The following is a 10,969-nucleotide window of genomic DNA, read 5'->3' as shown; positions in this document are numbered from 1 at the left end:
GATAAATGATTTGATTCAGGTGACCTTCCCTCCAGGAATCGCTCATCCGCAGATAATGAAATGCTGAGTCACTGATTTTTATTTGTTGGATCAGGACAGGCTTTAGCATTTATGAAGGTTAACAGTGCTTTCACTGCTCTCAGGGATGAACTGAGTCAGGTCTGCAACGTACGTCCAGATGTGTTACTGCTTCTTCAAGCCCAAGATTCTGACTACAACACATTTTTGGTAGCTTTTGAAACTCTTTGCCTGCTTATTGATTTCACACTTTTGTCCAAATCCTGCATTTACCTATGGCTTATCAATTGTTTATTGGTTTTATGGGTTGACCTTCATGTTAAAGTAGCAGTGATACTACTTCAATTGGAAAAAAATACCAATTAATTGTGTATGGATCGAAATTCATGATCCATAAGAGCTGCATTCATATTAGGTCCTGTACAAAGCCTGTGCGTTATCTGAGCTATCTGTGGCAATTTGGCTGTATCTAATGCTATCAGATTAGCACTGGACTTATCACTTTTAATTTAAACACTAAACATGCACTGTGTAGTGTGCGCACACATCTGTTCCTGTGATAAAGTCTCAGTAGTTTGCTTTTCAGCTGACTTCCCTGCCAGGAGCTTTTATCCTGTTAAATCCCATCTGGCTCAAATGTAGGTCAGTTTTACAACGGTTTGCTGTGTGGCAAACTGAAGTATAGAACGGTACTCAGAAGTTATTTAAAAGTTTAAATCATAAGGTTTAAACAAGTTTTAATCATAAGGCCTATCCTAACAAGTTTTGATGGCTAAGCTGATCGCTTTTGTTCCTTTAAGACTCTCTTAAGGTTGACGTATGAGTGTCTGAGAGATATGTACCATCAGCTGAATTAACCAACTGAATTAGAATGCTAACAAGCTTCAGTCAGGGCAGTAGCCCAGATCATTTACTACTCACTCTTTAGTCCGCTCTATGGTTCACCATTTTGTACTACTAAATGTTTAGTCAGAAATGTTATGCCCGAGCAGCCATCTCTGGTGTTGGTAAATTAAGCCAGTGCAGAAATGTAAAAAACCCAGCAGATCCTTGAATGTTCACTTGAGGCTAGCTCCAAAATCCAAGTACACCCTTTTGATGTTAGGCACGTAGCATGTTGAAATTCAAATAAGATCTTTGCAGGAAAAGCTGAGAGTTAAAGCGAAACAGTATTTCAATGACAGAGGGAGAAATGACACTGCTTGAAGCGACCAGAGCCAATCAGCTGCTCCCTCACCCTGAGGAGCCAGCTGCTGATAATTCACAGCTGATAGGGAGATACCTGCCAACATCTGGGCTTCAAAGTATGGGCGGTGGAGAGGGGTCAAAACACATATGACGTGTATTCAGAATTGTGTACCCAGAACATATTTAGTGTCAAAAGCTTTAATTCCTGTATACTGGTGTATTTTTAATTCCCAGTTTGGCATGAATTTTCTTTTTTCTATTCCAATTTATACATGAAAAAACATTAAATAAAACACATATGGTGTATTTGCAGGTTTCACATCTTGTCCTGTAAGGGAAGCATGGTTGTGCTATGGTTAGCCCTGTCACCTCACAGGAAGAACCTGCTGACCCGCTGGTTTGTCTCTGTGTGGAGTTTGTATGTTCTCCCCATGCCTTTGTGGGTTTTTCCCTGGGATGCTCTGGTTTCCTTCCACACATCCAAAGAGATGCAGGATAGGTTAACAGGCTATCCTAAATCGTCAATAAATTGTTTTTGAGTATGAGTGCATGAGTTTTCTCACAGTTTGGGCCTAAGCTTCATCTACATATTCATGAAAGTCAAGTTGATTGTATCTCTTACTGCAGCACAGAAATGGCTGTTGCACAGGCAGATCCTGCTGCACATTATGTCGATGCGACAGGGTGCCAGAGCCCATTGATTGCAGCTTGCGGCATTTTATGATGTGTTTTGTAGCACTATGAGATTTTGCTTCAAATGTTGTTTAGTGTGTTAAAAATAAAATGTATTATTATTGTTTTTATTGTTATTATACAGAACAGCACCCATGCAGGCTGAACAAAACAAATGTCTTTATGGGCTTTTAATCATAAAGTTGTAGACCCAGAAGAAGTGCACCTCGTGTTCTGACAAGGAAAAACACACCACTGAGTCTCTCATGGGGGGCAGGTGTCACTAATGGAATTAACCATTTAGTTTCCCATTCAGCGACACAGAATAAGGCTTTAAAAATGACCACAGAGTAAATTCAACAACTCTGACAGTGTCACTCAACTTACCAGAATTTTTACAGAGCAGATTCGATTCGCATTAATTAACAAGAAGCTAACGGATGCTGCAGGCTCTTATTACTTTTGGTCTGGCAAGTTTAAAATGAGACATTTTGCTGGAGCCTAGGGTTCACTGGCTTATTGCTGCTGGGATGTGGAGATGCTCTTAAACCCCCCCCCCCCCCCCCCCCCCACCCCCATCCCCACCCCCACCCCCTCCTCTACACACTCACAGATGAGCACACAGTATACGCGCACAGATGCAGGCACAATATATCCAGTCAGACACACACTAAGAGCTGAGAAAGGCAGGACCGGAGATTCAGAGCTATCATGAGGAGGAGACCAGCAGGGATTCAAGGTATGGGACTTTCAGAGAGAGGATTTTTACTTTTAAGACTGACCCATGAAGGAAACACATCACTCCAAGATATCACAGACATAAAGGTGAGTCTTTTAATGATACTCAATTCTTATAGTATTTTTTTACATTTAATTTTGCACTACTGCCTCAACTAACAACAAAAAGAGGTAAAGCACAAAGTGGTAGAGCAAAATAGTGCTATAAGCCATTCAAAATCAATTGTTTATTTTTTTTTATGGTACAGTTATCTGCACTCAAACTTATTTTGCTTCATGTAACCAAGTTGGTAAGTATGTGTAAAAATACAAGGCTGAGGTCCATTTCAGACGAAAACATAAGCTACATGAATTTGTTTGAGCCAGTAACATCTTCTTTTAGTCCAAAAGTGTTTAACCAGTGGTGTTGCTACAAAATCGAATAGTCTTGAGACCACTTTGTGCCCTAATGTGTATTAAAGGTTATTCATCTTCCACATGAGTGAGCATCAGAGAGAAGTGCCTCCCTCAGCAGGCTGCTCCCTCCCTGTCAGAAAATGTTACTATTGGAGATTGTGCTTCTCCTGTGCATGAAAGCGTGTATTTATGATGACTGCTGGGACACCTCATCCACCCAGTTGCTCTGGTCAGAGAGTACACGGGGATACACAGTTCACAGTTCAGTTCTTTTAATGTTCCTCATATGCAACAGCAATGGCGAATTGGCTATTTAGCATCATTAAAGGGTGATGATGACAACAGGGGGTGTGATATGATATGACGTGATGGTATCCTGTAAACAATACAAATGCAAATATTAATGACGGGACCCACGAGACGTAACATAACATGCATTGAATGAGATAGCATTAGCGTTAGCAATCCGCGTCAATCAACGTATGACACCGCCGTCACATAAACAAAGTGCGCGCTGCACACCACACTTATAAGAAATGAACAACCATATAAACATGTTCATAGTGAGCATAACTTACTTCTTCACGAACGCATCACATATAAAACTTTAAACTTATCGGCACAACATTCGCGGAGGGTACCGCTCAGGATAACAGTCAGGACCCCTAGCTGCCCGTGGGCAGGCCTGAGCACAAATAACGTAAAACAGTAAAGTCCCTGGGCTGCCCATAGAGGTGCCTAAACGAAAATACTAACGAAACATAGGAAATTTATAACAGCCGCCCCCAGAATAGCATGGCTATTATGTAAGAACACATAAATTTCCTAAGGTGCTACAGAAGTCCCTGAGTCAGTACAGCCATCCAGAACGGCTGGAAGCTGGACCAGACGTGCCACCGGTCGCAGGTAAGTTTTATCCCCCACTTGGACCTCGGCCGAACGAATGCATCCATCAGAACCTGCATTTAGCTTCACCACCCTCCCGACAGGCCAGTGAGCCCGTGGCAACTGAGGGTCAACCACCATCACTACAGTGTCCTGGGCAATATTGTCTGTAGGTCGTCGCCACTTCTGGCGTACTTGAAGAGTTGGCAGGTAGCTCCGAAGAAACCTCGCCCAGAAGTGATCTACCATCACCTGGCAGTGGCGCCAGCGCCTCCTCGTGAGAGTGTCCGCAGCATAGGAAACTTGTGGTAGAGAGGCGTCCCGCCGCCCCATCAACAACATACTTGGCGTGACAGGATCAGGGTCCGCGACATCTGATGAGACATATCCCAACGGTTTAGCATTGAGGATGCCTTCCACTTCGATGAGGAGCGTCAGCAAGACCTCCTCCTGGAGAGCCTGTGTGCCGATGACCACTTGCAGCGCCTGCTTGACAGAACGAATCTCCCGCTCCCAAACGCCACCAAAATGAGGTGCTGCTGGTGGATTCAACTTGAACTTGATCCGCTTCTGTGCAAGTCGGTCTTGAAGTTGTGGCTCCATGGCACTGAAGGCCTCACTCAGCTCCCTCTCCGCGCCCCGAAAGTTTGTCCCCTGGTCAGAGAGAATCTCTGAAGGGGTTCCTCGACGAGCGATAAACCTCCTAAGGGCTAGGAGGAAGGAGTCCGCATCCAGGCTAGCCAGTAGATCCAGATGGACACACCGTGTAGTGAGGCACTTGAAGACAACTCCCCAACGTTTCTCGTTGCGTCGTCCAACCTTGATGTTGTATGGACCAAAACAATCCACACCGGTGGAGAAGAATGGAGGTTTGAGGACCCGCAGGCGAGCAGGAGGTAGGTCAGCCATTTGTGGCACAACCGGCTTCCCTCTCCACTTCCTGCATTCAGTGCAGAGTCTCTGATGGTGCTTGATGGCCTGTCTCCCCCGCAGGACCCAGTACTGGCGTCTGATCTCGGCGAAGACCCTGTCAGGCCCTGGATGGAGTAGGCGTTGGTCGAAATCCTGAATGAGGAGTCTTGTCACCGCATGGTGAGGATCAAGGACAACAGGGTGGAGTTCAATAGAACAGGAGTCATCCATTTTCCGAAAACGTCCACCCACGCGAATGAGACCCATGGTAAGATCCATCTCTGGTGAAAGCATACTGAGCTTGCTGCCTGGTGGCACTGGTTTACCTGCCCTGAGACACTTTATCTCCTCTGGGAAGCAGTCTGCTTGGCTGACCTGGAGTAGGAGAGTTTCAGTATCACAAAGTTCAGGCTGAGGTGAGGAGGGATCCACAACTGCCTCCTGAGTAGCTTTAACCAGGTCGGACCAACTGTTGAACTTGGTGACATCTGGTGTATGGAGTCTTGGGCCCGTCTGTATGAGCCCGCAGAAGATACTTTGCTTTAGCTCAGAAGCATCTGCTGGCCCAGTGGAGGAAGGAAGTGACGGCCAGCTGTCAGGTGAACCACCCAGGAACGGGGGTCCTTGAATCCATCTGCTCGATGTCGCCAGCTCAGCCAAAGTCTTGCCACGAGTGAGGTCGTCGGCTGGATTGTTGGCAGTGTCAACATACCGCCAGGTGTGCATGGCTGTCAACTCCTGAATCTCAGAGACCCTTGTTCCCACGAAGACTTTGAACCTGCATGACTCAGATGTCATCCAGGTCAAGACTGTCGTGGAGTCTGTCCATAGGAAGGTCTGGGTGATACTGAGGGTGAGCTCCTGGTGGATAAGGGAGGATAACTGGGCTCCGGTCAATGCTGCACAGAGCTCTAGTCGTGGCATTGATTGTTGACGCTTTGGGGCTACCCTGGACCTTGCCATCACAAACGAGACGTTGACTGCGTCGTCAACCTTTGTAGTGAGGTAAGCAACCGAGCCGTATGCCTGTTCCGATGCATCACAGAAGACATGTAGAGTGTATTCGGTGGTTTCGGTGGCAACCTTTGGTGGTGAGTAAGCTCGTGGTAAGGTGATGTTCGCCAGCTCAGGAAGTTCCCGCTCCCAGTTAGACCAGGCCTCAACGATGTCTGATGGAAGGTTTGGGTCGTCCCAGCCCCTCTTTTTTGCCCACAGCCTCTGGACAAGAATCTTGGCCCTCGTCGTGTAGGGAATAATCACTCCAAGAGGATCATACTGTCGGGCTAGCACTTTGTATATGTACCGCATAGTGGGGGTCTCGCTTTTCATAGCTTTGAATCGGTAGCCAAGTTGATCCGTGGGACAGTGCCACCGCAAACCCAGAGCTGGCTCCTGAGGGTCAGTCTGCTTCTCAGCTAGCCAGAGTTCGGTGCTCTCTGATCTGGCGGTGGAGGGTAGATGGGAGACGACAGTCGGGACATTACTTGCCCACTGCCTGATCTCAAATCCTCCCGAAGCCAGGCACCGCCTCATCTTGTCAACGAGTTGTTTAGCCGCTTCAGGTGAGGATAAGCTCTGTAGGCAGTTGTCTACATAGAAGGACCGCTCCAGGGACTGCAGGATGTCCTCATTTCCTTCTACTTGGTCCTTGACATGTTTTTGAAGCGCGAATGTTGCGCAGCATGGGCTACTCGTTGTGCCGAATGGCAAGACTTGCCACTGATAGACGTCCGGCTCTTTCCCTTGTTGCAGGTTCCTCCAGACGAACCTCATCAAAGGCTGATCCTCTGGAAGAAGACGAACCTGATGAAACATCGCTCGGATGTCTCCACTGATTGCAACTGCATACTGCCTGAATCGCAGGAGGACGCCGATTAGTGACGGTCCGAGGGTCGGACCCGGGAGGAGTTGCTCGTTGAGAGAGAGACCACAGTAGGTAAAGGAACAGTCGAACACCAACCGATCCTTCCCATTGTGATGGACGAGGTGGTGAGGGATGAACCATGACTCTTTCGAACCATTTACCTCTTCTGCTGAAAGCTTAGTGACGCACCCTCCATCGATGAGCTTCTTGATCTCTGCCTCATGTACCTTGGCCCTGGCTGGGTCCTTTACCAGCCGCCGTTCGGTGCTACGGAGCATGGGAGTGACTGCATCGGCAGTAGCCTTTAATGGTGGTGCATCTTTAATGCGGAGCAGAGGTGTGGCATACCGGAAGATGTCGCCGATCTTTACTCTCTCGGTCCTTGCTTCCAAGATGTTCACGGCCTCTTGATCCAAACGGGAGCGTACTGCTAGACGCTCACTCCGGAATGGTAGCACATCAAGCTGCCATAGACGTTCGACGTGTTGGTAGAGGTCGTCTGACACTGGCTTGAGGGCAGTGAAGTAACATGAGGAGGCCTGAGACCCAAGGCCATCCGGACCCTGGAGAACCCAACCAAGAGCTGTGTGAACCGCCGCAGGTCCACCTCTGGGGCCAAACCTGACGGGCTCCCTGGCGGTGATCAAGTGGGTGCAGTCTGATCCAAGCAGCAGTAGTGGCTGTGCTTTGCTGAAGCTCTGCAATTGGATGTCCCTCAGGTGGCGGTAGCGTCTCTGAAGTGTAGCTACAGGATAGGTTTGCTCTGACAGAGCTAGCCGCTTCGATGTGAAGGCGCTCTCAATCAAATACCGTTCGGTGGGCTGTGTCAGGGAGGCCACGTGGAAGTTGACCGAAGACCCAGTAAGGCAGGTCACGTCTTGGCGGATGGTCCGAAGAGCGAGTGACTCAGCCTCGCCTTTGAGTCCCAAGTGTCTGACAGCTGCTGGCAGGATAATAGTGCGTTCAGCCCCATCATCCAAGATTGCGTAGGTTTGAAGTGATTTACTCCCGTTGCTGATGATGATTGGCACCACTTTGAGGTACACCTTTCCCCCTCGCTTAGAATTGGCAAGTGAAGCACGATCCTTCGGGGTGATGAGATAGACACGGGAGCCTGGTTTGGCGATGGTGTGAAGTACCCTGAGATGAATATCTTGGCACTCGCTGCATGCTTTCTTTAAGGTGCAGGCATCTTGTCTGTGGTTAGTCCGACCACAATTGCGGCATCGCTTACCACTATTGATCCACTTTTCGATCTCTTCAGGTGAGCGCTGGACGATGTCTGGACACTGTGAGAGGTAGTGCTCGGCACTCTTGCAGAAGAGACACATCCTCTTAAACCGCTGCTGCTTAGCCTCTGACCGAATGTCCTCTGTAGGTGGGCAGCTGACAGGTTTGGGCTTATCGGAACCATGATAGACTGCAATGGGCTGGTTGCGAGGCCTGAAGGGTGCAGTAGGCTTATCTGCTTTAGCTAGTTGTGCTCCATCAGTTCGATGCCGCTGTGCCATCTTCGCCGACAGCCGTTGAGCTTCAGCCTTTACCTTGAGCCAGTCTGCAAGGTCCCGTAGGTTGTATGGATTTAGACTGGTAGTGTTTAGCCGACCTTGAACCTGTAGGTGCTCCACAAACCCGTCTCTTGAATGTTTAGGGAGTTTACTTAGAAGCCGATCGACGTGCCCAGTCGACATGACCTCCATCCCGTTTGGCCCCTCCAGTGATGTCAGCATCCCCACGAGTAGATCAACACGAAGGGCGAAGCTCTGGAAGGTCTTAGAGTCTCCCGGTTTTATGTCAGGAGAGTTCAAGATTGCTGCGATCTCACTCTGTGCAAGCTGATGTGGCTGCCCGTATTGGCGTTGAAGGGCCTGCATAGCAGCAGTGTAGGGCTGTGCATAGTGCCTGCAGGCCTGAGTTATTAGCTTAGCCTCGTCCAGGACCAAGTGCTCCATAAGCACACGATATTTATAGTGTTCGGAGAGTTCAGTGTGCGAATTGAGTAGGTGGTCCAGTGCCATCTTGAGGTCAGTGAACTCTCTCTCGCTGTCGTGGACCAGTTTAGGGAGTTCTGGTACTGGAACTGGCTGCCTTGGAGGCTGCTGGTTGTATGGCAGCTGTGGTGGTGTATACTGAGGCTGAAAGGGATAATGTTCCTGCAGGGCTTGTGCGGGTTGATGCGTAGCTGGAGCAGGCAACAGAGACACTAACTGATAGACTGGCTGAGTCTGTGGAGGTGGCTGAGGCTGGTGCAGTACCTGTGGTGGATAGCTCAGTTGATACACTGGTGGGTGATAGGCTGACTGTGCGGAAACAGTCGGTGGGCGCTGATGCACGGTAACAGCCGGTGGTTGGTGCGTGGCGTACTGAGCCATGTGAGGCTGATATGTTGGTGACAGCGCAGCTGGAGGAGGCTGGTATGTTGGTGGCAGTGCAGCTAGAGGAGGCTGGTATACTGATGACGATGCAGCTGGAGGAGGCTGGTATACTGATGACAGTGCAGCTAGAGGAGGCTGGTATACTGGTGACAGTGCAGCTAGAGGAGGCTGGTATACTGATGACGATGCAGCTGGAGGAGGCTGGTATACTGATGACGATGCAGCTGGAGGAGGCTGGTATACTGGTGGCAGTGCAGCTAGAGGAGGCTGGTATACTGGTGACAGTGCAGCTAGAGGAGGCTGGTATACTGATGACGATGCAGCTGGAGGAGGCTGGTATACTGATGACGATGCAGCTGGAGGAGGCTGGTATACTGATGACGATGCAGCTGGAGGAGGCTGGTATGGCGAGTAGACAAGCTGGTACACAGGTGCTGCTGGCATTTGTGTGCCCGCGTGGCTTACGACCTGTGTTGCCTGAAGACTAGCCTGTGGCAGGCTCATGCCGGTTGCCGTGAGGGGTAGTGGCCTTGAAACCCCAGATAGCTTTGCTGAGGTTAATGTTGCTGGGAGAGACTGTGTTAGCATGTAGCTCTCCTGTCTGCTGCTTGGTATAGAAGCCAGAGTAGCTTGCGACTGGAACGCTGTTGTTGTCGTTCGTAGCAGTGATGTTAGAGGCAGATTATCTCGGGGCTGAGTAGGGGGTCCTGGCTGTGAGAGTGATAGCTGCTGTACTAGAACACTTGTGCCCATTGGAGAATTGGAACGAGATGTGTGATTTAGCTGGGTACTCACATCGGGCTGAGCTAGGCCATAAGGTGTTGGGGGGCCGCTATCGCCGATGCTGAAGCTGCTTTCTGTTAGGTCCTGACTGTGGTAGCTCTGTTGAGACGGAGTTGGAGATTGGGGGCCTACACAAACAGTTAGCAGACCAAGCTGGTGATTAGCATTAGATGCTGTGTCCCATTTTCTTACCCTATCGACTGCACCAACCGAGGAGGGACAGGGATTAGGCCCGAGCGCAGTGTAGAGCTGGTCATCTTTAGCAGGAGACTCGGTCCGCTGGTAGGGTGACTGCAGCCGTTGTGCGCTGGCACTCTCGCTGACGTTATGGATGGGGGCAGTATAAGGCATTAGGGCAGGTGGTAAGCTAACCTGATAGCCTTGCAGGTGTGTTGGAAGCTGTCGCAGTCTTCCACCTCCTAGAAGTCCGCTTTCAGACGCTGCTGTTCTCTGTGAATCCATGGCGCTGTGGTGGGTGAAGTAATCCGGCTCGAAGGACCAATATTGGAGATTGTGCTTCTCCTGTGCATGAAAGCGTGTATTTATGATGACTGCTGGGACACCTCATCCACCCAGTTGCTCTGGTCAGAGAGTACACGGGGATACACAGTTCACAGTTCAGTTCTTTTAATGTTCCTCATATGCAACAGCAATGGCGAATTGGCTATTTAGCATCATTAAAGGGTGATGATGACAACAGGGGGTGTGATATGATATGACGTGATGGTATCCTGTAAACAATACAAATGCAAATATTAATGACGGGACCCACGAGACGTAACATAACATGCATTGAATGAGATAGCATTAGCGTTAGCAATCCGCGTCAATCAACGTATGACACCGCCGTCACATAAACAAAGTGCGCGCTGCACACCACACTTATAAGAAATGAACAACCATATAAACATGTTCATAGTGAGCATAACTTACTTCTTCACGAACGCATCACATATAAAACTTTAAACTTATCGGCACAACATTCGCGGAGGGTACCGCTCAGGATAACAGTCAGGACCCCTAGCTGCCCGTGGGCAGGCCTGAGCACAAATAACGTAAAACAGTAAAGTCCCTGGGCTGCCCATAGAGGTGCCTAAACGAAAATACTAACGAAACATAGGAAATTTATAACAGTTAC

At 49.0% G+C, this 10,969-nt stretch overlaps 1 protein-coding gene across 1 annotated transcript; it reads right to left on the bottom strand.

Annotated features, from left to right (window-relative positions):
• Positions 1-3,267: 3,267 nt before the first annotated feature.
• Positions 3,268-10,951, bottom strand: LOC117810467. The gene is made up of 4 exons (XM_034680314.1): positions 10,765-10,951; positions 10,024-10,562; positions 3,591-9,930; positions 3,268-3,388 (listed from the first exon to the last, which is right to left on the bottom strand). Exons 2-3 carry the CDS (start codon positions 10,291-10,293, stop codon positions 3,838-3,840), a joined length of 6,363 nt encoding a protein of 2,120 aa, XP_034536205.1. The 5' UTR covers positions 10,294-10,562; positions 10,765-10,951; the 3' UTR covers positions 3,268-3,388; positions 3,591-3,837.
• Positions 10,952-10,969: the final 18 nt, after the last annotated feature.

Source organism: Notolabrus celidotus, chromosome 3 (genome assembly GCF_009762535.1).
Source record: "Notolabrus celidotus isolate fNotCel1 chromosome 3, fNotCel1.pri, whole genome shotgun sequence".
Lineage (NCBI taxonomy): Eukaryota > Metazoa > Chordata > Actinopteri > Labriformes > Labridae > Notolabrus > Notolabrus celidotus.
Note: the sequence above shows the minus strand (reverse complement) of the source record. Positions and strands in the feature narration are given on the sequence as shown.

Coding starts and splice junctions, on each gene's coding strand:
- LOC117810467 (XM_034680314.1), bottom strand. CDS start 10,293: ATGGATTCACAGAGAACAGCAGCGTCTGAAAGCGGACTTCTAGGAGGT. Junction 9,931..10,023: donor CGGTTGGTGCAGTCGATAGG/GTAAGAAAATGG, acceptor CCGTCTCAACAG/AGCTACCACAGTCAGGACCT.